The sequence below is a fragment of the Macaca nemestrina genome, chromosome 11 (genome assembly GCF_043159975.1).
Source record: "Macaca nemestrina isolate mMacNem1 chromosome 11, mMacNem.hap1, whole genome shotgun sequence".
NCBI classification, from domain to species: Eukaryota; Metazoa; Chordata; class Mammalia; order Primates; family Cercopithecidae; genus Macaca; species Macaca nemestrina.
The window spans coordinates 97,068,406-97,095,717 of record NC_092135.1 but is presented as its reverse complement, the minus strand read 5'-3'; the positions used below and the strand labels follow the sequence as shown (position 1 = coordinate 97,095,717).

Below are 27,312 nucleotides of genomic sequence, written 5' to 3'. Positions count from 1 at the left end.
ACATTTGGTCAAATAATGCATTCTATAGGAGGATGGTTCTGTGTTTTTTCAGCAGAAGATGAAATAGATGGCCAGGCACAGTGGCTCACGCCTGTAATCCCAGCACTTTGGGAAGCCAAGGCAGGTGGATCACCTGAGGTCAGGAGTTTAAGAGCAACCTGGCCAAGATGGGTGAAACCCCATCTCTACTAAAAACACAAAAATTAGTTGAGTGTGGTGGTGGGGCATACACCTGTAATCCCAGTTACTCGGTAGGCTGAGCACAAGAATCACTTGAACCCAGGAGGCAGAGGTTGCGGTGAGCAGAGATCGTACCACTGCACTCTAGCTTGGGGTAACAGAGTGAGACTCGGTCTCAAACCCCTCTCCCCACCAAGCAATGAAATAGATAAAATATTTCCTTATTAAGAATCTGAAAACATAATTTAATGTCTGAATTTATCTTTACTTTGACTGAATTAAAAGAAAATAAGCAAAAGTGAATCCAATATTTAACTGAGACCGATATTTCTGTCTCTAAGATTTTACTTTGGAATCAGTTCATGGTCTCTTTACCTTTTTTTTTTTGTTTTGTTTTTCAGTGAGGAAATTATGATGGTAATTCCTGTTCTATGGAAACTGTTAGATTATGTTATCTGAAGGCTCCTAACCATTTGCTTGGTTTGGTTTTAAGGCTATGTACTTTAAAGTTTAATTAATATAATAATTGAAAAAGGTTTGCCTTTAGAAGATGAGTAATTTGTTTTCTTAACCTTATGAAGGAAAGGTGACATGTAAAACAAATGAATTACACTGTGAGGATTAGGCGGGGTGCAGTGACTCACACCCGTAATCCCAGAACTTTGGGAGGCCGAGGCAGGTGGATCACATGAGGCTAGAGTTCGAGAGCAGCCTGGCCAACATGGTGAAACCCCGTCTCTACTAAAAATACAAAAAATTAGCTGGGTGTGGTGGCCCGTACTGGTAATCCCAGCTACTTGAGGCTGAGACAGAAGAATCACTTGAACCTGAGAGGTGGAGGCTGCAGTGAGCCGAGACTGCACCATTGCTACAGCCTGGACAACAAGAGTGAAACTCTGTCTTACAAAAAAAAAAAAAAAAAAAAGCAAACATTGTAAGGATTAAGTTAGAAATTGAGCCCTAAAAGAAGTTTGAAGTAAACTCTTGACTTACTTGGGAGTTTATAGGAATGTTAAGCAAGAAATCAGGCTTTTTTTTTTTTTTTTTTTTTTTTTTGAGACAGAGTCTTACTCTATCACCGAGGCTGGAGTGCAGTGGTGTGAGTTCCACTCACTGCAGTCTTCACCTCTGCCTCCTGGGTTCAAGCGATTCTCCCAACTCAACCTCCTGAATATCTGGGATTACAAGTGCGTGCCACCATGCCTGGCTAAATTTTGTATTTTCAGTAGAGATGGGATTTTGCTGTGTTGGCCAAGCTGGTCTCGAAATCCTGACCCCAGGTGATCCACCAGCCTTGGTCTCCCAAAGTGCTGGGATTGCAGGCATGAGCCACCATGCCCAGCTGAACTGAGTTTCTTTAAAAAGCAGGAGAAAGCACTGTACTGTACATGTCTAAATATAAGGTGATACAAAGACTTGGATGTTCACATATTTTCCTAATGGGATATTTTGCATGCATAAAACTTGTAGACATGGATATAAAATAGTTAAATATCTACCCACATTTTAATGTATTAATTTACTTCCACACATACCTTTTTAAAGTCACATATTACATAAAGTATTAATTTAGAAACACTACTTTGTTCCACCCTTACAGTTCATTGACTTTATTCAGATGCTTCACATGTGATTTGGCATCAGTGTCTGTCATCACCAACTCCCCTGTTTTGAGTCATCTCACCCAGTTGTCCAGCACACATCATTTCTCCCTAAATTTTTTAAGACTCAGTATTTTTTTAATAAAACCATGATTCTGTCACTGTTAACTATATGCAAAGCCACACATGCCATTTGTATAATAGGGAGACAATTATTTTTTTATATGTGTTCTATAGGTGAATATGTTTGATCTCTAGCTTCTTAAAGTTACCTTTAATGGACTTTTACATAGTCATATCCAGCATTTGCAATCATAAGAAATAATTGCTAAATTTGTATGGATTTTTTGCTTTCAAAAAGAGATCTTGTTAGATTATGTTACACCTGTAAGCATTTAACACTAATAATGATGGGATTGTTTCAGCCCCATTTCTTTACTCCAAACCAAACTTTGTTTTTCATGATAGAATAATACAGAGACTTGGATAAGGATTTGGCTATGAGGTGACTGTCTTTCCTGAGACATTATCTTAGGGAAAGAAAAATACTTGCCTTGTGCTTGTGTATATGTGATACTTACTTACTTTCTTTTCTCTTTCAAAGTATTCTTTAAATCTTTATTAAAGTGCAATATAATGTAATAAAGCAGATAACCTGGAGAGAGGGTGAACTTCATTTAATGGCAAGTTGAGGTGATGTTATTAATTTTGTTATTTTTTTTCTTATCTGAGTGCATAGCACAATGTTTAAAATATCAATTTCTTAAAGAAACATTTCTATAAAAATAGCAAGTGAGTCAATAAATGGATATACTATGTGGTAGACATTTTTTAATGAACATTTCCCTAGTTGTATAATAATATTTATGTGAGCTTTTTACTAGAAGGTAGCACTTAATTTGTCAGGAGATATTGTCCTTGTCATTTCCTGATAACCGTTAACTACATACTACGGAAGATAAGAACAGCTGGCGCTTTTATAACAAAGGGTGATTGGGGAGATGATAGAGCTTGGGGATCTAAGAGGATTTAGAATGGTCAGTGGTTTCTGTCTTGGCTGTTTAATGAAATGCTTACTTTTAAGAATTTTAACAAATTGAAGTGGCAAATATTTTTACTTTCTTTCATATGTTCCATGAAAAAAACCTATTGTAACATTTTGCAGAAAAGAATGTCGCTTTTGGCCGGGCGCGGTGGCTCAAGCCTGTAATCCCAGCACTTTGGGAGGCCGAGACGGGCGGATCACGAGTTCAGGAGATCGAGACCATCCTGGCTAACACGGTGAAACCCCGTCTCTACTAAAATACAAAAAAAATTAGCCGGGCGAGGTGGCGGGCGCCTGTACTCCCAGCTACTCGGGAGGCTGAGGCAGGAGAATGGCGTGAACCCGGGAGGCGGGGCTTGCAGTGAGCTGAGATCCGGCCACTGCCCAGCCTGGGCAACAGAGCTAGACTCCGTCTCAAAAAAAAAAAAAAAGAATGTCGCTTTTATGCTGGAACTTCCATCATTGTATGAAAAAATGTTTATATTATTAACATACCAAAAGTATAATTCAGTTCTACATATATTAACAATAAATTGTACCAATGAAAATAATGATGAATTATCACTTTTATCTCTTAACAGTGGAAAGAGTGGAACGAGAAAACCTTTCAGACTATTGTGTTCTGGGCCAGCGTCCAATGCATTTACCAAATATGAACCAGCTGGCATCCCTGGGGAAAACCAACGAACAGTCTCCTCACAGCCAAATTCACCACAGTACTCCAATCCGAAACCAAGTGCCCGCATTACAGCCCATCATGAGCCCTGGTCTTCTTTCTCCCCAGCTTAGTCCACAACTTGTAAGGCAACAAATAGCCATGGCCCATCTGATAAACCAACAGATTGCCGTTAGCCGGCTCCTGGCTCACCAGCATCCTCAAGCCATCAACCAGCAGTTCCTGAACCATCCACCCATCCCCAGAGCAGTTAAGCCAGAGCCAACCAACTCTTCCGTGGAAGTCTCTCCAGATATCTACCAGCAAGTCAGAGATGAGCTGAAGAGGGCCAGTGTGTCCCAAGCTGTCTTTGCAAGAGTGGCATTCAACCGCACACAGGTACAATTAGCATTGAACACTGTAATTAACAATAATGCCGGGGACAGAATTGAGATAGTCATAATTATTTTTATCTGTTTAAAAAATTTTATGGAGCTCAGCACATAGAATTAGATTGATTAATAATCCTTAGTTAATGAAACACTGTTACCATTGATCCATGCATGACCATGATTAATTTACTAATTGTTTAATTTTAATGATGTAATGGACATCTTTGAACCCAACGTGCAACTCAGGACCCCAAATGTTACTAATGACTTGGGTATGTACTCTCATCCTCTCCATTTACTGTTTCCAGATGTAACCCTGATCTTGAATTTTGTGATTATCATTCTCTTGCCATTTTTTTTTTTAACAAATTATAAAACTATGCATGCCCAATCCATTTTTTCCCTTGGTTTTGAACTTTATAAAAGAAATAAAATTATGTTTTATAATTTTATAAGTAAAGTTTTATTTAAAAATTTATAAAAGTCCTTCAAAACATACAAGTTAGATTTAAGATATTGATAAAATGATACTGGATAGTTTACTCTTATTTTAATGTTTGAGGGAATATAACATTACATGTTGAAAAAGTAAACAGTTAATTCACACGTCTTATTTTTATTGAGGGTGCTTATATGTAAGACATTGTTTTCCACCAGTAGTTATTAAACTGGAGTGTGCATCAGAATCACCTGGAGGGCTGTGAAAACACAGACTGCTGGGCCTCATCCCACAGTTTCTGATTGAGTAAGTCTGAGGTTGGACTCAGCAATGAACCTTTCTAACAAGATCCTAGGTGATTATGATGGTAATGATCGGGGGCCACATGTTGAGAAACACTTACCTAGCCCTTATATGAGTAAGAACAAAGCAAATGTGCATAACCTCAGGGTGCTAACGATCTAGGGGTGAAAACCAGGTAACCAGATAACTAGAGTAAAATGTGAAGTGTGATGAGTAATGTTGGAGAGTGTAAGCAGTGGTTGTGGTGGAGGATCATGGCGAGGTGGAGGTGAGGAATACTTCCAGGAGAATGAATACCATAAGCCTTCAAAACAACAATAGGTTAAAGTTTCAGCACCCTGGTAAACACAAGGCAGGAAGCTAAGCTCTGTGTAGATGCAAAAAGGAGAAAAATAATGGGCAAGCACATATGTAAACAACACGCTAGAGTATTAGGTTGTCAAGGGGTTAGACCTTGAAGGATAAATAAAGTACAGCAGGCAAAGATGATGAAGAAGAAGTATTATTTTAAACTAAAGAAATTCATAGTAAAAATGTTGAGTTAAAAAATGCAGGAATAATTTGAAGACATAAAACAACTCATTTCTGAGAAAAACTGTATGAATGTACAGAATGTAGGAATGCCTTCATTAATCTGATATCTGTTCAGAGACACATAATAACACACACTATAGATGGACCTTACAAATAAAAGAAAGCATGCCGGATTGAAACCCCAGTAGTTTGGAAAATACAGGAATGTTTCCAGATTTAATTACTTCAAAAGTTAAGGGGCTGGGCGTGGTGGTTCATTTCTGTAGTCCCAGCACTTTGGGAGGCTGAGATGGGCAGATCACTTGAGGTCAGGAGTTCAAGACCAGCCTGGCCAACATGATGAAACCCCGTCTCTGTTAAAACAAAACAAAAAAATTAGCCTTGCATGGTGGTGTGTGCCTGTAGTCTCAGCTACTTAGGAGGCTGAGGCAGGAGAATCACTTGAACCCAGGAGGCAGAGGTTGCAATGAGCCGAGATCGTGCCACTGCACTCCAGCCTGGGTGACAGAGTGAGACTCCATCTCAAAAAAAAAAAAAAAAAAAAAAAGTGAAAACTCTCACTGGAAAGAAATCTGATAAATGTTGGTAAATTGGATTGCCTGATGCAAGTTAACACTCAAAAAATGCACCTAAGTGAAATGTTATACCAGTTATAAATATTTTACATTTATCAGTGGTTCATTGTTAAAGAGGGTCGTCTGTTTACTTTTGGTTTCCACTTCTTTTGCAAGAAAACATTGAGGTAAGAATTTTGTAGATACTGTTTAAGCAATCCTGCGTGAGTTAAATAGATAGTGTTTTTGTTAAGTCAGTTAATACAGTTTTTCTCTCTTTTTTGAAAGTGTGTTGGATCTCTGGTTGAATTGAAGTGTATTTCTGTTGTATAGGCAATTTTAATTTGTATTAGTTTTGAAATTGTCCTATGATTAATGAGTCATTGAAAAATGAGTTTTTGTGCCGAGTGCGGTGGCTCATGCCTATAACCCCAGAACTTTGGGAGGCTGCGGCTGGCAGATCACGATGTCAAGAGAGTGAGACCATCCTGGCCAACATGATGAAACCCCGTCTCTACTAAGAATACAAAAATTAGCTGGGCGTGGTGGCTTGTGCCTGTAATCCCAGCTACTTGGGAGGCTGAGGTAGGAGAATCACTTGAACCAGGAGGTGGAGGTTGCAGTGAGCCGAGATTGCGCCACTGCACTCCAGCCTGGCAACAGAGTGAAAAAAAAAGAAAAATGAGTTTTTGTTAATGGTTGGGATTTTCTTACTGGCCTCATGTGGCAAGTTTTGGTTATCTCTCATTATATATATTTTACCTTTTTATGGGAAAAACTACTCTTTTTGGTGTAAAGATATTTTTTATATTTTCTTTGCTTGTAAAGAGTTATTATCAATTTGCAAGTATAAAAAATGCAAGTATAGTTGGTAGTTCATAAGAAAGGTAGATAATAAAACTTAAAAGGGATGGCACAGATTGAAAAAGGCCTTGAGTGCCAAGACAAGAGCTCTGAACTTTAACAGGCGCTGGAAACCATCAAAGGTCTTATGTAGGAATATGCTGTGCTCCCACCATCTTAATTAGATCTTATGGAGGTTTGATAGCAAGGGGGTAGGAATATCATTTAGGAGGCTGCTGCTAGTATCCAGGTGAAATGTATGGAGGTTTTGAACTAGGCTGGTGGGGAGGGTACAGAGAAGAAACATTTTGGAAATAAAATGGACAGAAAGTGTATAAATGGATAAAGAGAGGAGTAGAACTGACACCAAACTTGAAGCCCGATGACTTGAGAATAAAGGTGTAATTATGAAGGGAATCCAGGAAGACGTGGGAAGAGTGGTTGGAGTAAGGTTAAAGTGATAGTTTTAGATGGGGTTATTTTGATGTTGAAGTGTTGGCCGACTTCAACACTTCACGACATGTGAAAATGTGCAACAGTCATTGAAAATATGAGTTTGGTGCAAGAAAGAATTATCAGGGCTAGAGCAAGAGATTAGAAATGTTGTCACAGAGCCTGGGACAGGAAATGGAAGAGTCAGGGGATGGAAGGGGAGAAACCACCACTATCACCACCACCACCAGTGGCAGCACTAGCCCCAGGAAAGAGAGACAGAAGAAATGCCAGAAGATGGGAGCAGGTAGAGATGGAAGAATAGGGAGACAGTAGTGAGAGTATAGAGGACATGTGTGGATAGTTTCCAGAAGAAGACTTGTCTACTTGTGGAAAGCTGAGAAGTTAAGAGAGAGAGGCCTAAAACCATGTCATGAGATTTGGCAGTTGGTTGGGAGAAGACTGGCGAAGTTTAGAGTATAATTTTCATTAGAGTGGTGGGGACAGGAGCCAGAATTCAGGAGTTAAGGAGTGATTAACTGTTGAGGATGCAGAAGTAAGTACATGACACTTTCCAAAATTTGGTGTTGAAAGGGAGGCCAGAGTGGGTGGACAGTTTGGACATGATAGGGGGTCAATTTGAGATCACAGGATTTGGGAAGTTCACAGCATGAACTGGTGATGGTACCAATCATTGTGGTTTGGTAACGGTCTTCAGCGGTGCTGGAACTTCAGGACTGGGAGCGAGGAAGAAACACAGTGGGATTGTTTGAGGTTTGGTGCTGACATTTTAGGTATGGCAGGAGGCCAAGAGAGGTAAAATCTCTTGTTCCCTTGACTCTTAGCTAATTTATACATTCTAATATTGACAGAGTCTGTTAACATCACTTGAAAATGAGTTTAGAGGTCCTGAGAGACTCTTACATGTTCCAGACATCACTCTTCCACTTTGTCTCGTGATTCAAAGTACTCGGGCAATATTTGTGTGTCCATAGTTATCTGGACTGGGGTTATGAAAGGCTCTGGTCCTTTTGACCAAGTCTGTTGCATACTACTGCAAAATGAAAATTAGAAGGATCTGTCTTTTGGCTCTGTATTTTGCAGTTCTCTCTCTCTCTCTGTGTGTGTGTGTTGTGTGTGTGTGTTCGTTCATCTATCATTCATGTGTATGAACAGGCATTTCATGGCTAGCCAACATTTTATTGCCTGGTTATGTATACAGCTCCTTTGGCTAAGGATAAAATTGAAAGCATGGTTGTGTTACTTTGGATTTTAGAAGCACATACAGTATACATTTTATCCAAGTAGCATGAAGCATAAGAGAAGACTCACAATGAGGCAAAACAAAGACAGATCATATTGGTGAGAGTGTATACTTTGCCAAGGCCCTAGACTCCTGGAGGTCTGTCTTCTCCCATATAATCCTTTTTGTCTATTTTTATGGATTAATGATTTTTCTTTGGCATTGCCATCTTTCAAGTGCCAAGTTATAAAAGGTCTAATTGAAGCATGGAACACATTTTATTGTTTTCCTGCTGCCATTAAATTTGTAAGATGGCTACACCCAGAAAGAAACATTCACTTTCAATCAACATGAGCTTGAGTTCATGGGCCAGCCTTGAGGATATCAAATGGAAACTGCATAGGAATGTATGAGTATTTCCTTTTAAAATTCTGCTTTTAATTTAGGAAAGCTTTTCATCCCTCTGGGATCATAACCTGTTGTGTATAAAGCCCAACCTAATCAAGGTAGATGGTATTGACAGAATGACATAGTTTGAACTTAAGCAGGAGGTCAGCGGGCAGATTGTTTTTTGCTGTATGTACTGTAGTCACTAACAGCAGGACTGGGCAGCTGGTTTTACCAGCGGTATTGTTAAATGGAAAATATGGTATATTATGCCTCATGAAACCAGCCATAGATTTTCCAAATGTTTAGACTTTTTTGAGTGGAGTCAGACATTTATGGATAATATAATGACTTGCCAGCTATAATAAACAAAAATAAACATCGTAGCATATCCTCAGTCTATTGAATATTTTCCAGAAATAGTTCATGATCTCTATTATTCATATATTATCAAATTCAATAAAAAGCATTTTAATACATTTTGTCACCTTATATTTTTTGTTCCTGGATTTGTGCTTCATGGTTATACCAAGAACAAATTGTGTGTGTGTGTGTGTGTGTATAATAAAATAATATGCAAACATTTACAAATAAAGCTGGAACTGTTAAAAAAAAAAAAAAAAAAAAAAAACCCTGCCCAGTTTTTCATGTTTAAGGCTTCCAGTTGAAAAACTTAAATTCATAATAAATAACATTTCAAATGTCAGTTTTCCAAAGAGAAACTATTAATTACCTTGTTATGGCTGATTCATTGTCACCATATCATTTGATGATGTAAAATAACATAAGAGAATAGAACCATATTTTCAAGAGCTTCTTTTTAGTTTATTTTTATTTTAATAAATATGTCTTTTAAGAACATAAAATGTATTTGTTTGATAAAATGATGCCCTATCCACACTTCATGACAAGGTCATGGTGTCTGCTGGAGTCAGAGATAGGCAGCCTTTTGCTAATATGATTTTATTTTTTATTATTATTTTTTTAATCTTTACATTTCTCTTTTGGGTTGCTAACAAAAACATATACGGTCTAAACTAGGAACATAAAATTGAGTCACTTGTTCTGGGCTAGGAATACAGCACATTAGAGGTCATGCAGTGCCAGGATATGGGATCTCCAGCATGGGCCTGAGACTAACATGTTTCTAGACACAGGGTGTGGCAGAGCCTTGTGTCCTGTCTGACCCATTAGGTCATTATGATCTTATATAAAATACATTCTAAGTATCACCATTCTTTTTTTTTTTTTTTTTTTTTTTTTTACTAGTCTGTTGAAAGATAAGATTAGCCCTGCTTTCTGTGTCTCTGAAGACTTTTATGGCAAATGAGACCCAGTGAAAACAGTAAGGTGAGAGTGATAAGGCATTTTCTGACCTGGTCATTAATATTCAGGCAATCCCATGATACATTTCTAAACCCTTTAACCTGTGGCCACAAATTGAGACGGGTGTTATACACTGGAGGAGGCTGAGGCAGATAACATCCCTGCTCTGTTTTTGATGTTCCCCCGCCCCCACCCCACCCACGGTTTTACTTCTGAAAGCCTGCGTCTGCTGTTAGGCTTTTCCGTTAACAGCTCTCCAGTTTGGGCTACTGATTTTCTTTGCTCGTCCTGGCAGAGATGGAAATGCTTACCACTGTCTTCTGGGTACAGGAGGATGACAATAGGGCAGCTCCCAGCCTCCTGTAGTAGCGACAGCTCTGAAGCATAACTTCCACTCGAGAGCACTCTGCAGGCCCAGGCTGAAGCTGGGACTTTGCTTGCATTTCTTCTCTTCCCTGTCCTGCTCCTCACACTCCCTCAGCAGTTTCCCTTGGAAGTCCATCTTAATAAATGGATCTCTTGTGTAGTAGTCTCTATCTGAGGATCTGCATTTTATCCCAGATTATAGATCCATGCCATTTCTAGCCTAATTGGTCATGCCATGGGGTAGTAGTTTGAGTAAAACCTATCTATAGTTTTATGTCCACTTTCTCTGCAAATCAAAAGCCATATGATACTATGGAACTAGTGTAGAATTTTTTACTCCTTTCTTTTGAAAGTATTATCAGTATTATTGTTTAAAACCTATGCCCCCTATAGCTCTGCAATTCAATGGATCAATATTGATATTGCCCAGGCTGACTTATGGATATTGAATGTGGGGGGAGAGAGAGAGAGTGAATAAAAATGAGACAGAAACAGACGTTGGATGTAAGGCCTTAGGAGATTTGCCAAACTTGACTTAAATGAAAACTGTACTTGCTGGGTCTAAATGGTGAATTACATGATTCTGTGGGTTTGAGAGTGCCTTTGCCCCTCGGCCCTACTCCTCCTGTGCTCCTGCAGTGATGCAGATAGTGTCTGTGGGAATAAGCAGCTCTATCAGGTTTCCTTTTTTTTCCATATTCGTTCTTGCTTATATCGTGAATTTATTTTAATGCTGACATAGTTTGACTTACTAGGCCTATGTACGTGAAATATGTTGCTTGACTATTTAATTTGTTTACATCTTTGCCTTTTGACAGTGTGATTATGAATTCCAACCTTAAGCATTCTTTTGCCCTTTGTTACTTTGTGGACTTTAAAAAATTAATCAGGGATTTATGCCAGTATGGAAAGGTTTGTGACAGTATTTTAAAAGACTTAATATTACTGAGGGATGCTTGTAGAATGTCTACTGACCTATAATAAGCATGATTTCATAAAATATGTACAGTGAATCTTCCTTAATAGATAAACTATTCTCTAATTTATTTAAAAATCCAATGACCTACATATTCGTATGTTCAGAAATCTCCCTTTTACTAACATTGTTTCTCCTCTGAGACCTTCCATCTGAGCAAATCTGTTAAATGAAGTAGAGGAAGCTTTGATCCAAACTAGGCTAAATCCAGTGGAACGGATGCCCTGTCACATGTGAATGGCAGCATTAGAATGCTAGAAAAGGGAAATTAGGTGTGATCCTCATATCTTCTCTATACCACTGTCTCCTTACCTTGGTGGCAGAGTTCAGGAAACATCCTTATGCAAGGAGTAGTAATAAGAAGACTGTATCATTTGAAAATGAAACATTTGCCATACTCATTATGTTGTGTGGTTCTCTCCTCCTCCCCCACTTAGCAGATCATGCCATAATTAAGAAAGTTTCAGGTTCATTTTGTGTCTCAGGTAGTTCTTCTGTGCCAGTTCTTGGAAACATGTTTTCAGTTGCAAGTACAGATGTGTTTTGCAAAATGTGCTATTCTTTTGTAACAGTAAGTCTCTAATTTGGTGTCTCGCTCCTTCAGTTCATTGAAAAAGTTGCAGAGTTACGTAATTTGCAACCTTACATCAAAGGCCTTGCTTGGGAAAGCCGTGCATCCTGGTTTTATGTGATAGAGAACAGGATTTTAAAAATCCTCTGGGAACTCATTTTGTTGTCTTGCCCTCATTTGACTACTTTTAGTTTTTATGAGACTTTGCAAAAAAATCTGCAGTTTACTCATCAAAGCCACATCATTTGAAGAAACTTAAGACAAGGATCATAAATACAATTTATGAAGTCACTCAGCAACTGGAGAATGTTTTCAATGAATTGGAAAATTAGATTGAATGATATATCAGGAAAGCTGACAGTAAGGTCAACTACTAAAATGTAAACATTCGTGTGAAATGGCATGGCTTTTGCTTTTATTCTTTTTTGACACAGTGTTTATAGTATATTCATGCCCCGAATTATTAAGGTTAAAATGACTCAGGACTTGCTAAACATTATATTTTGAAGTGGCACAGTTAGGAAGAGATACGTAGCAATAACATGAAAATCCTGGCAACCAAAATATTTAGGAGTCTGAGCTTCAGTGTGTTACCAGTCAGTTTTTTGGAGTAGAAACTTCTCTTTTAACTCCTTTGTTTGAGTTATACATATTGTTAGCCAAAGATTGGCACAATTTAATCATATATACAGTTTATATTTCTAGAAAATTTGACCTTTAAGGTATTCAGAATTCTGTCAGCCTACATCTGGTCTCAGTCATCATTATTTCTCACTCTCCAATAGAGATACAAGCACGCAGCAAGTCATAGAGTAATAGAACACAATGTAAATCCAGGGGTCTTGACTCCATGGTCCAGTGAGCTGGTTATAAAATGACAAGGAAACCTGTGAAAAAAGGAAGTCCACCCACTGAAAGATGAGCTGTAAATATGAAATGCCACAGATCAAGCATGAACCCGTTATTGAGTTTTGAAGTAAATAATATACCCTCTTTTGATTTCAGAACATTAAATTAATAAAGTGGGAAGAGATGCACTGGTTGCTTCACAAAATAAACAGTCTTTCATTTCAGGATCACTGGCTTGAATTCATAGATTTACAGATTATAATAATATTAATATCTCCCAGGATAGCAGTGTCTCAAAGTTATTAGATTGCTTGAGGCTAGCCCTGTAGGTAGCAGGTTTCCTTTAGTTTCCCTTGCACATATAAGACTGTTGTTAATTGGCACCTTTTTAAGGCACTCTCAACCACAAAACATGGATTCATAGGTCAAAGGGCTCATCTGAACAGACTTGGGGAGATGATGGCTTTGTTTGTGCTCTGGATACAGAGAAGGCTAATTTAGCAGCTGTCACACATATGCAACTCTCCTCTCACTTCTAAATCCACCTGAAATAGAGACTTGTATGTAAAGGAAGACCTTTCTTTTCTCCCTCCTTCACAAAACTCATGCAAGAGAATCAGAAGAAGCAAACATGATGACATACTGGTCTGTCTTGTTCTTTCTTTTTTTCAGGACAGAGTCTCACTCTGTCACCCAGGCCCGGAGTTCAGTGGTGCCATCTCGGCTCACTGCAACCTCCGCCTGCTAGGTTCGAGCGATTCTCCCACCTCAGCCTCCTGAGTAGCTGGGACTACAGGCATGCACCGCCGTGCCTGGTCAGTTTTTTGTATTTTAGTAGAGATGGGGTTTCACCATGTTGCCCAGGCTAGTCTAGAATTCCTGAGCTCAGGCAATCACCCACCTCAGCCTCCGAAAGTGCTGGGATTACAGGCGTGAGCAATCACACCCAGCATATCTTTTCTTTTCATCCCTGACCAATGTGCAAAGTCCTTAAAAATTAGTTACCAGACTTATTTTAGAAAATTCAGGCTTCTCTGTTTTTACTGAAGAAAACTCTCTTTTGGTAAGTTTTTTAAGCTTGTTTCACAATTCTCTAATAGGGAATGATTGACTCATTTCACATAGATAGAGGTCTCTATCCTCAATGAAGACTTTCACCTCTAGTGAGTATGTTTCAGCAGAAACTTGCACTTTTTGTTGGTGGTGGTGGTGGTGTATGTTTGTTTTTAAATGGGAGTCTTGCTCTGTCATCCAGGTTGGAGTACAGTGGCATAATCTTGGCTCGCTGCAATCTCTGCCTCCCCAGTTCAAGTGATCCTTCCACCTCAGCCTTCTGAGTAGCTGGGATTACAGGCATGTGTCACCATGCCTGGCTAATTTTTTTTGTATTTTTTTTTTTTTTTTTTTTTTTTACGGAGTCTCGCTCTGTTGCCCGGGCTGGAGTGCAGTGGCCGGACCTCAGCTCACTGCAAGCTCCACCTTCCGGGTTCCCGCCATTCTCCTGCCTCAGCCTCCCGAGTAGCTGGGACCACAGGCGCCCGCCACCTCGCCCGGCTAGTTTTTTGTATTTTTAGTAGAGACAGGGTTTCCCCATGTTGGCTGGTCTGGAACTCCTGACCTCAAGTGACCTGCCCGCCTTGTCCTGCTAAAGTGCCGGGATTATAGGCGTGCGCTACCACATCCGGCCGAAACTTGCACTTTTAATGTGAAAGTTCGCTGTTGTATTATTTAACTAGTCTCCCAAAATTCTGAGTGATGTTATATTTACAGTATAATTTTTATTAAAAATATACAAGGAAACGCTAGCTTTAAATCCCATTATTTGTATATTTTTCACCATTGCTCAATTAAAGCAATTTTAAAAATATATACAAGGAGTTTTCCTTTCATGGTCATTTATTGAAATGATGACCATTTGGCCTTGGGTTAATTGCATATTTGCTCAAATAAAGTGAAGTAAGTTTAAAGGCCAGAAATGCTGAGAGAAAAATATAATTGTTATCAATTTGAAATTACTAGGTCTTTTCGATTCTATATACAGTTCTGTATCTAAAATTGTCAGTATAGACTACAGAATTGACTTCCAAAGTTCTCTGACTGCAGTACCTATAAGAAATACTTTTTACATCATGAGCTGGTACGCACCCACAGATGAACATGTGCACACACATCTGTGTGTCTGTCTCTACTTTTATCTCATTTCTATCTGTGTATTTCTAAAGCAAAGGCTTCATTAAAAAAAAAAATCCTTCATGGAACAATGCTCTTACCATGTATTTAACACTTTGGTACTTTCTAAGGTTTTTAATTCCAATTCATAATAGAAAGTTAGTTATGATATGTTAAATTATGATCCACTAATAATTATAACCCATGTTTGAACAGTGATACAGATTAAAGCTGATTTTTAAAGATAGCAAAGTTACTTAGAGAAAAAAAGTTGTTTTACTTTTCTGAAGTATAAATTGACTATCTTAATTTAGTGTTATCTAGAATATTCATGTGGTCATTTTGCATCATATAATTTATTACATTTTTCTTTATACCCTTCTCTATGTCAAATAGTTTTAATTATTCCACTTCCTAAAAGTTATTATATTTTCTGCCTTCTCTATGAGAAGACATTTAGCAAAATATAACAAGAGTGTCTTGAATATTTAAAGTTGTAGGTGTAAAATAAAAATTGTACTGTGATGTTTATGTATTTATTTATTCATCAAATATTAAGTATTCAGAAACTATAGTAGGCATCCTACTGATGGCTAACATTGATTAAACTCTTAGTATGTATCACATACAGTTAGAAGCTCTCTAGGGGACCCCATAAGGGAAGCAGAATTATTTTGGTTTTACAGGTGAGGAAACTATGCCATAGGGAGATTAATTGATCCTTGTCCAATTAGAACCCAATTTCGAATCCAGCGAGTCTGATTTCATGACTCACACTCATAACTACTTTATTCCCAATCATTTCTGCTACCACAGAGTGGAAGATGAAGGACATAATCTCTTCTTCACAGAGATACAAGGGGTAAACAGACTTTGAAACCAGTAACCCTTTTGTGAAATCATTAGGACTGTGAAGTGTCCCATGTGCTATGTGAGAACAGATGCTTTTGACCCTGAAGGTAATTAAAACGAATGCAGAAATATTTCAGCAGGAAAGAACATTTTATAACTGTTTCAGAAAGAGTCAACTCAAGTGTTAATAGACTGCTTTGCTTATATCTGAAGGCATCTGATACATTTGAGATATAAATATTCAATAAATGTATTTTTTTGTTTTGTTTTAGGAAAGTACTATTTTTGCCAATGTTTTGACAAAGTAGCCAAAGCTAGTAAATTTTTGGGGCAGGTTGCCAACAGTTGTTTTATAGAACACTCATGGAAAGTAGGAATAAGAAGGGCCCAGAACTTTGTGAATGAAATAGTGGTAGTGCCAGGTACTTGAGGTGTGAGTAGAAACCATGTATGTGCCCAGAGCTGAAGAACACTACTAGTAAAACGTTTCCAAAGGGAACCTGTTCAGTTCTGTTTGCTTTCACTTTTTAGTGCTAATGTGTTTTATAAATTTTGACTTGGATTGTGTGTAGCCTCTTATTCCGGTACCTAAGACTTCCTAGAGACACTAAGGAGGAAGGGATAATCATTACATAGATTAAGTAGGCAAAAACAAACAAACAAACAAAAAACAGTACATTTGCCAGGAATCTGGTTTTGGCTAAGTTCCTCTATTGTATGTGCTCCAATGTGGCTTGGTCAAAGGTATTGCAGTTAAGGGAACACAGACCGTTCTGGCTTCAAGAATGCTCTGTTGTATCTACTCACTTTGTGTTACGTGGGTCCTGCATTCTGATGTGAAAGTTGGCACAAGTGAAATTGTATTGTATCCACAAAAAACAAATCTGTGAGACAAGTGTTTTACTTAATACATTACAGACTTGGGGTACCTAAAATATTTGCTCTAAAGTGAAGTTTGCATGACCCAAAATTTCAGTTTCAATTATCTTGTTTTCAGCAGGCTGAATGAAAAGATCTTGAGTATAATGTGAGTCATGTTTTCAATATGTAGCCTGCCAGGGCCTGCTGCTAGCTATTCAACAAAGATAGGACTCCCACTCCCAGAAATTTAAAAACTATGCATTTGGTGCCTTCTTAAACCATTCCTATATATTACCAACTAGCCGCTAAGTACAAAATATGCAGATTCTGCCCCCAAGGAGTTTACTGTATCATGGCAGGAAGGTTTTATAGTAGCACAGTGCAAAAGATGTCACATAAATGTGAAGTAGAACTCTTGCTGTTTTGGTTCAAAGGAGGGAGAAAGTATTTCCAACTGCAGTGTACATACATATACACATGTATACCTAGTCTTTTAGTGCTTTGCTGATTATCTCTCTATAGTAACAACGTTTGTCTGCAAACGTTACTTTTGTATATGCATTTATATTTGCAGAATACATTAATTCCCTTTAGATGCTCAATTCTATCCACCCCATCCTACAAAACTGCCATATGCATAGGCTGTCTTTCCTAATAAAGAAATATTGTAATAAAAAGAGAGGTTTTATTAAACTAATGCAATAACGACATTTTCTTTGAGGATTTAACACATCATTTTTAATAATAAAAATCAAATTGTCATTGTTGTGCCCTGTATACCTTTTATTCAAATCAGACTAAGTACTCTGACTTCATGGCTAAGCAATGCTCTGGGGTGCGGGGGATGGGGTAAGTATTTTTAGCATTACACAAATGAATTTCAGCAGCTAGATTCATAGTGGGGTTGTAGATTATGAATACAGAACCCAGGGAAACCTGTTAATATTTGTGAACAGAGGGGGAAATGCCTCTCATGAGTATCTAGAAGGAAATGAGAGACTGGAGGTTAGGGGAGAAACGATTTTGTTAGGTCAGCTTTCAGGTAGTAGAATACCAGTACTTTCTACAGCCATGCCACTGAGTTAGCCACTTTGGTTAACTCTGAATTGACCACTGCAATTTAAGAGTTCATTTTGTGTGATTAGACTAGGTTTGATATTACATAGTTTTCTTAAAAGGCTACCAGTTTTTTGCTTCCCTGTCAGCTGGACATAGATATTTCAGAATTATGTGAAAATTAAGGCTAGCAAGCATACAAAAGGGGTGAAACATGAGGAATAAGGGACCTTATTTGGAAGGAAGCTTTTTTTTTTTTTTTTTTTGACATTTCAAGGGAAACGTGATAGGTTATCCAGGGGCAGGGTGGATGGTTGACCCATATGAGTGCCAACGCTCCTTCCACCTCTAGCTTTCTGTAATTTTAATCTGTAAAATGGGAGGATGTGATTTTTTTTAACCTTACTGATTGGTTATGACACTATTTGTTTAAAGCAGTATATAATTATGAACTAAAATACATTTTCACTAATAAGTGTTCTGAATCATATACCTTTAAAGAGATGTAACTTGATTTCTGAAGATGAGTGTCATACCAGAATTAATAATTCCAATATTATATGAGGGGATAGGGCTTATTTTCTCTGTCTAGTTCAAATGTTTCTAAAGAAGTGCTCAGCATATGATTTTACTTTTAGCATAGGAATCAGAAGTACATCTAAGCTGTCTTTGGGATTTACATGACATTTGAATGTTTATCTTTGTTCACATTGGAACCTAACACTTTCCTACTATGTGCTTTCTATGATAAATGAATATTTTTTGGATCGAGTTACTTCAAAAGGTACATGTTTTAGTAAATAGATGAACATTGCAAGTTACCATTTCTACCTCTCATTTCAACTGCCACAAACAGAAACAAAATTTCCAGAAAGGCAAACAGTCTCTAGCTAGCTTGAGGCTTTTTCCAAAGGGGAGTACTAGGGTTTGTCTGGGCCAGTTTCCTCAGTACACACCTGGTGTATATCACTTTAAAAAATAAATTATGCCTCATTAAGTTACAATTAAATGGAATCATGATCATTTGTTTTTCTGGAAGGAAGATGTTTTGCATATTGAAAGCCTAATTTGTTGCAGGTGACAAAAAGGCTGAACAGATTATCTAATATCACTTCATTTTGGGGGTTAATGTTTGCTGGTTAGCTTGTGTATACTCCAATAGTTCAGAATCATATTAATGTGGACTCTTATTATATTTTTGCTTCAAAATATGTTCTACCACTTTATTAGTTTTTGCACTTTATTTTACAGCTTTTAAGGAAACAGAGGTTGTCTTGGTATTCTGGAGTAAGCATGTGGTTTCTCTTTCTTCAAATGTTCTAAAACTCCACAGTTTCACAGGCTGCCCAATATTCTTCGTAACTTTATATCCATGTACTGTCTGTATTTAAAGTTCCAGCTAGGTTAAGTCTTACCTCTTCCAATTATTTTTCCCTGGATCCTGCAGTTGATAATACTTTCTCCCTCCTTTGAGCCAAGGTGACACTAGTTCTGGCTTGCATTGATGATGCTTGACATCTTTAACATTGTGCTGCTATAATACCTTCTCCTTCCCATCGTATGGTAAACTCCTGGGAAGCAGAATCTGTCTCTTATTAAATCTATTCATCCCTCTCAGAACTTTGTATTCAATCATAAATAAGAAATGAATTAATAGACTGATCTGTTATTTTTTTGAGACAAAGTATATTGAATTTGGGGGTTCCCTAGATAATCAATGGGAGATATTGGATTTAGGGGCTCCCGAGGTAATCCATGAGAGATATAGCCTAATCCTAGAGAGTTGCCTATGGTCTGAGAGCCACGAAGAACGGACATCTGTTAAAATCTAGTCAGTAAGGACTTTAACTGTTGCTGTCAGGAGTGACATGGCAGGCTCAGCATTCCTAAACCTGGCCCAGGTGTGGGTTCTCTTATTGCTCTCTTACAGGGTTAAAGGCCCATCAGAGGCAATTTCTCACCTGTCCCAGACAAGCTGTCAAAGGCTAGTGCAAAACCTTGGAAGTAAATTTGATAGAGCCCGTCGTGATAACATTTCCCAGACTTCTCTGAGTATCAGCATATATCGTACACGTTAACAATTTGGGGCCAACTATATAAATTGTTAAGGAAGTATGGAAATCAAAAGCTCATTGACAGAAAGTACAGACTCAGAATCTGTAAAGTTCATTTAATTTGTTATAAAGAGATATTTTAAAATATTAGAAAAAATAAGGGCATTAAGTTTTCATCAAACAATTAGCCCCAATTATTTGTTGTCTCTGTAGAGGTAGCAAGCAAGCCAAATTATGAGCAAGCTAGATGGCATTATAGTAAGTTATTGCTCATTTCGTACTTTGAATTATTTTGCTTTTAGTGAATATTTTGCCAAACTCATGTATTCTTTGGTGGTCCTGGAAATTATATGAAGTCTACAAAATGTTAATTAGGCTATGGAAAAAGCCAATTTGAGGTTCTCTTTACCTGACTTCCTTCTTTTTCCACTGACTTGTAACCCAAGAATTATTTTGGAGGGTATCTCTCTACCCTGTGCATATGTTCGTTCTGCTCCTTTTAGTCAACATGTTTCCTGGTCTTACATGATCTCAGCTACCACTGTGGAGGAAATTGTTTTAATGTGTCCCTGGAGAAGGTTCTGTTGCCTACGATGAGGAAAATACTTAATGATCACTTTACTCAATACTTGCAATATATTTTAATATGATTACCGATATGAAAGTTTAATAAGCTATATCCTGGTTAATTTATTAATTTCCCTCCATTTGCACATTCTCAATATTCATGACCTTTCTATTCATAAAAGTGCATCTTTTTTTCAGTGCCCAGGTGCCGTGCCACATTTTCTGTATCCCAGGCTGCATAATGGGAATGTCCAAGTGACACCTCCAGCTTGGCTTGTTGATAATTAAAATGCCAGATGACATAGTGGCAAGGGCTTTAGAAATATTTATGTGAGATAAATTATTAATTTATGTTCTAGTCAAGACAGTTTCAATATGATAAACATTTACTTATCTTGATAATTAGGTGGGGTGATATGTGGTGTATGAAAGTTATGCTGTCTATTTTCTTCTGATCTTTTTCTCCTCTGATGATTTTCAACTAATGAAATAGACTCACTTTCCATTTATGAGCCTGAAGAATTTGGACTACATTTTTTGAAAATCCCAGTTTAAATAGTTGAAAGCACATAAATAACTCAAGTGAAAAAGACTCAACAAAACAACTAAAACTCTTCTTGTGCCCACCAGTGAGCCACTTGTTATTGAAAATGTCTGAGGTGAAAAGAACACGCTTTGGGACCATACCTACACAGATGAGAGTTTTAGTAAATAATTTAAAGCAGTGTTCTGATTCTCTGGGGTTAATATATGGAGGTGACACTGGCTACCTTGTTGGTTTGAGATTTTATCTTCAATTAGGCAAATGAAACAGAGGAAACAGTATATTCCACCACCCTTTAAAAATACAAATATTGTGTCTCTTTCACCTCAGAAATGGATGAGCAGTCATTCTCAAGGATTCTTCATAATAATTTTCCTTGGAGATGGATTAGTTTCCCTGCAAGGTTGTCCAGTATGTAAAAAATGTAGAAGGAGCTATACAGTTTCAAAATGGAAAGAAACAAGAAACAAATTAAAACACTCTGTGTTTTTTAATGCTTTTTATTGATTATGAATGAACAAACATAATTTTGAGCCATGGTCTGTTAGAACAATAGTTTTGTTATGTCACTATTTTGTATCCAAAATCTTTGCTATCATGAACTCCACAACTTGTTAAAATAATTTCACAGGGGAAGAATAGGTTTATAAACTTTGCCTTTGAGATCTCTTGAGTATAATCATAATAACTAAAAACTTTTTCCGTGTTGACCCTAAAACTTCTTCAAGTTTTAGTAATTTGAAATTTATTGAAATACCAAATTTACGAGAGTGAAAGGGAGAGGAAGGAGGGAGAGAGAGGAAAAAGACCAACTCATCCTTTATATGCAGAATTTATCATTAAAGGAAACTCAAAAAATATCAATCTTAGTGTTTTTTACTGGTATTGAAAGTTGAAATCCACTTTGCTGTTGCTTCTCTGCATATTCATTTGAAGATTTTTATCTTCAAAACAAATTCATTATGAATATTTCAGGTTGCTTAGTGCAAGTAGAAAGTAGGATAGCTTTAGGCAGAACTGACTTTTAATTTCAGAGAGTGGATACCTAGATTGTATCACGTTTTCTGGAAGATAAGTGTCTCACTCATTGCTTCTAAAAGCATGACAAGAAATCTGGATTAAGAATCATGTGCCAGTCAGTTATTTTTACATACACATCCTACCTTTTCCCCTTCTTTGGGCATGCATGCATGCACACACACAGACACAGACACACACACAAGACACTGATCTGTAGCTTTTCTACCAAGTATTAGAATTTCTCTAATCAAAGTAACATGACACTGAAATTGTGAAACTGTCAGATGATATAGTGCTTGTAAGTTCCTTGTAGTAAAATTGACTATGTGATGTTCTGAGTGGTGATTGCTTCCTTGGAGTGCTATGTGATGCACTTCCTATAACTGGCATTTGCTTCACTATATTTTAATGCATTGCTTTATTTTAAAACATTACCTACCTTTCCTTGAAGATTTTTGGACAACTAGAGATAGCATATTCCTCTTACATTCATTGCCTTTTCATATTTAAGCCACATATTAGAAATCTGATAGTGTTTCCTTTGCATTAATTTTCACCTGAGTGGAAACGTCTTTGGCATCTGTTCTACTTTACTACAGTTAAAGAAGTGACTTTTCATGATTTGAGTTGGCCCATCTGTTCTAAGACATGGGATTAACATCTCAGCTCTTCCCAGGGGGATAATCCTGAACTCTGTTCTTATACTGCTCTGAGAAGCAATATATTAGTTGGGAATATAAAGTGATGTCTCTGTGTGATAATCCAACAAGTGTGCAGAATGGAAACAGATCTGCAGTTGGGAATATAAAGTGATGTCTCTGTGTGATAATCCAACAAGTGTGCAGAATGGAAACAGATCTGCACCTACCCACAAGACTACAACGTCCCACCTTAGATCTCCAGCCTTTTTCTGGAGTCCATACTACTCTTCTCTAGACTTGGCAGCATTTTCCCTTTCTTTGTGAATTCTCTGTCATCAGAGCACATGAAAACACTAATTTCCTATTTAAATCTTTCTATTTGGGTGAGTCACACATTCAGAAAGTATCTGGGCCCATCATAGCATTCCATGCACACTGTTGTTATGGTGTGCTCAGCCCCTCGCCAGAGGTGACTTCATTTTCATTGCTTTAATGGTGAGATTAGGGTTTCCCCCATGAAGACATCTCATAAAAGATTTGGGTGCCCTTTGTACATATGTAAGGATAACTATTGTGTGTATGGATTGGGAAATTATCAGAGGGTTAACACAATTTAGCCATTTGCTTTGTGTCTTTTTTTTTTTTTTTTTTTTTTTTTTTTTGCCATAAGAAATTTCTATATTGAAAACAGTGGCCGGTCATACAGAAATTCAGCCAATTTTTTAAAAAACTGATGTAAATCTACCATGCTGTTTAAATGTCGAAACTAAATTTACCAAACTTGGCAGATTTGTAAAGCTAAGCAGGACTGCCAAGTGTTCCCAGTTTCAAGCAGAGAGAGTTCTAACAGTTCCTGAAATACTTGTAGGAGGCACCTGGTGGTAATTGCAGTTTCACAATTCTTCCCGAGTGCCTACCTTGCTAGCTGGCATGTCTGTACACCGATGATTATTACAGTGATGATAAAGTGTCAGAATAGAACAGTCCTAAAATAATGCATATCCCCCGGAAGGCAAGCACATTGCCTTCATACCGGAGAACCCTAAGGAATTAGTGTGAGGTTCTTGACATCACAGCGAGCTGGTTAAACCAAACAAAGGGGGAGAGGGGCAGAAGACAGAAACTACACACATATACCTGCAAATGTGACTCGGTCTATTTTTTTCCCCCATTTAATCAGGGATTATTGTCTGAGATTCTGCGTAAGGAAGAAGACCCTCGGACAGCCTCTCAGTCTCTTCTAGTAAACCTGAGGGCCATGCAGAATTTCCTCAATCTGCCAGAAGTGGAGCGAGATCGCATCTACCAGGACGAGAGGGAGCGGAGCATGAATCCCAATGTGAGCATGGTCTCCTCGGCCTCCAGCAGTCCCAGCTCCTCCCGAACCCCTCAGGTGAGAAACTTGCTCTCTGGATTTTTCACTCTTTGTCTTGGAAATATCTTGCCTTCACTAGTTACTGTGTTTTCCCTTGAATACTGAGAGACATAATTCAAGGATTTCTTTCCTTTTTTTCTTTTCTTATTTTTTTATTTTTTTGAGATGGAGTCTTGCTCTGTTGCGCAGGCTGGAGTACAGTAGTGTGATCTTGGCTTACTGCAGCCTCTGCTTCCTGGGTTCAAGCAATTCTCCTGCCCCAGCCTCCCAAGTAGCTGACATTACAGGCACCCACCACCATGCCCGGCTAATTTTTGTATTTTTAGTAGAGATGGGGTTTCACAATGTTGGCCAGGCTAGTCTCGAACTCCTCACCTCAGGTGATCCACCTGCCTCGGTCTCCCGAAGTGCTGGGATTATAGGCGTGAGCCACCACGCCTGGCCAATTCAAGGACTTCTTAATCCGCTAAACGTGTTGGTCAAAGGATATGAACCTCTGACCATATATGATCCCATACTCTATTTCTGTCCCTTTAGGAAGTTCCATTCTTCCATAGTGGTATGTGAGGGGTGGGAAGGTAGGAGTGGGCACAGGGGCTGGCTCTAGGATGTTTATATGCAGCTGCTCAGTTGCTGAAGAAGGAGTTAGGACATTTGTGTTGAAGCTGAGTTTGCATAGCAAGCACACTGCTTTCCCTTAAATTGTATGTTTATTTGGTTGGGGTGGATGGGGCGTAGGGTGGCTGAGGGCAGGGGCAGAGGGTAGTTTAAGCTCTGTTTTGTGTAATCTGAAAAAGACAAAATGGAGGAACACTTGCAGTGGAAGCATGCATATGCAGTGTCTAGATCAGAATGACTGAGATGTCACTCAATGATCCTTTAGAAAATGATGGTGGAAAGGTAGGCCTTAATTATTTTCCATCCTAGGATCATCTCCCCACAGAATTTGGTGACTTCCATTCTTCCTCTCCACACACTTGAAAAGTATTCTTTTCTTAGGCCTTCGTGCAAGTGTATACATCTAGTAATGTGTGCGTCAAAGCTCCTAACTCAAGGGTCAAGATCTCAAGGCAGTTGGGTCATTTCTAGTTCACATCCAAGCCTACTCATTTCTGGCCTATCCCCTACTTCCCCTAAACTTTTACTACTCGATAGATTTATGATAAGGCCAGTCCATTCACTGTTGCTATGATAGTTGCAGGTTCTGTATGAGTGGTTATTCTCAAAACCAATATTTAATGGGTATACATTTTTGTTTGTTTGTTTTTGAGAAGGAGTCTCACTTTGTTGCCCAGGCTGAAGTACAGTGGTGTGATCACAGCTTACTGCAACCTCTGCTTCTCAGGTTTAAGTGATTCTCCTGCCTCGACCTCCCAAGTAGCTGGGATTACAGGCACATGCTACCACATCAGGCTAATTTTTTTGTATTTTTAGTAGAGGTGGCGTTTCACCATGTTGGCCATGCTGGTCTCAAACTCCTGACCTCAAGTAATCCGCCCACCTTGGCCTTGCAAAGTGCTGGGATTACAGGCGTGAGCCACCATGCCCGACCTAATGGATATACATTTATACAAATCTGAAAAATGGGCGGTTCAAAACCAAAGGTTGTTTTGCTTAGATATTATAGCTTTGGTTTTGTGTTTTCTGATAAATTCTAAGGAACTGATTAAGCATAGAAGCACAATTGTATTCTAGTAGAAATATTTGAGCTTTTTCAAGTATATCCATTTTTTCACACATTTTAACTCTTTTTATATTTTTATACTCTGCAATAAACTTTTAATTGAAGATTACTTTCTATCATGCACTGCCAAATTGTGTTACTTACACTTCAATCTTTAGTGAATTATGAGTTTTAGTTACTGTTTAAACCAAAAATAAGTCTCTTGACTGCTTACTTTGGATGAGTATAACCAAGCATTTTTATTTATTTAAAAAAAAATCTGAGGGCATACATACTGAGCTAGTAAGTTGGGCAAGTTGTTAATGTGCACTAATATTTACTTCTGCTAAATTCATCAATATGTTTGCCACTTTCGAAGTCCATTAAACCATTATAGAAGAGCCCAGCCATACTTCATGGCCTTTTAACAAGGCAGTTCTTAGAAAGTTACTTCTACTTGTTAGAAATTAACAGAGGTCTGTGTGTTTGTTTTCAGCTCTTTTGTACTATTTTCCCAACAAGATTATGTATTGTAGGCACCTTTTCAAAGACCTAATAGCTTTCAGTGCCAGACCAACTTACAAGGCCACACAGTTAGGGTCAGTATTTTGCTTATTTTGACCGGAATGCCATCTAGAAAATTCATTAAGATGTCCTTTAGGGATAGGTGTAGCAGGGAAATCTCTTATTTAATTTCACAGTTTTGATATTTTTAAAAATAAATATTTAAACATGTTTTTGAGAATACAGTCATGGCATTGCATTTGTACATTCTCTAGAATTGTCTTCTTTTTCTCTTGGGTAAAAATTGAGAAAGGAGAGTTTATTAAAGTCTTTTAAAACATTTCATGATTACCGACTTAAAATTCTTTACAGGCATATCTCAACAGTAAAGATCATAATATGGTACAGATTTTATTGTGGGAATAAGTGTTAGAGGAGTACTCACTGACTCAGCTTTTTAGTTGGAGTCAGCAATTTAGTGTACACAGGCAGCTTGACATTGATGCAGGGAGATTATTTTCCAGACCCCATCTATACTTTATTAGTAGCTGAAAAACAAATTGGAGAAATTTCAGTTTTGAAATTATACCTGCAGTCTCTTTTTATTTATTCAGTTCAGCATTCCGTGCTGTACTTAATAATGACAAAGCAATACTGAGATAAGAATGATCATTTTTAAAAATGCTTACTGTGTATTAGGTATTGTGAACATTTTGCATGAATTCAATTGTCACCATTTTATGGTGTTACGCCCATTTTACAGATGAGGGAACTGAGGTTTAGATGGATTCGGTAACTTGTGTAAGGTCACATGGCTGAGGGGTTTCATCTTAGCCCTCATGGTTCTAGAGAAGACTTGACCAGTCAGGTGGGATGAGATAGTGAGTGAGGCAAATTAAGAAAACTGAATTGAGAAAGGGCAGACATGCTATGCGAAAATGTTCTCTTAACAGGGAAAGCACTGTGGGTTAACTAGAAATTTTGAGCAGAACAAAGAGTTTTTTTAAAAAAATTACAGAGAATTGGATTTTTAATGGGAAAGTCCCAACCTAGCAAGGAAATTCTTGTAACAGCACCTGGCACAAATTGGAGATTTTGGAGGCGGTGTGTAGTGCAGTGTCCTGACCCCATGCTTTTGAGCCTGGAAGAGTTGCGTTCAGATCATGGTTCCTTCACTGGCTGCTGGGTGTCCTAGGTTAAAATCCTCTTTTATTTCAATTTCTTCATTTGTAAGATGAAAATAATAATGTCTAACTCATTGGAATCTTAAAAGAATTAAATGTGAAAACAGAAGTTAAAATGCTTTCTGG

The 27,312-nt window shown here is 37.9% G+C and overlaps 1 protein-coding gene across 7 annotated transcripts in view; it reads left to right on the top strand.

Annotated features, from left to right (window-relative positions):
* LOC105468137 (SATB homeobox 2) overlaps positions 1 to 27,312 on the top strand; it is a 198,739-nt gene that overhangs the window by 118,449 nt on the left and 52,978 nt on the right. For all 7 annotated transcript variants that reach the window (XM_071073141.1, XM_011718171.3, XM_071073140.1 and 4 more), the window contains 2 exons: positions 3,408 to 3,880; positions 23,641 to 23,853. In XM_071073141.1, coding sequence (XP_070929242.1) covers positions 3,408 to 3,880; positions 23,641 to 23,853 — 686 coding nt within the window. The remainder of the gene's footprint in view (positions 1 to 3,407; positions 3,881 to 23,640; positions 23,854 to 27,312) is intronic.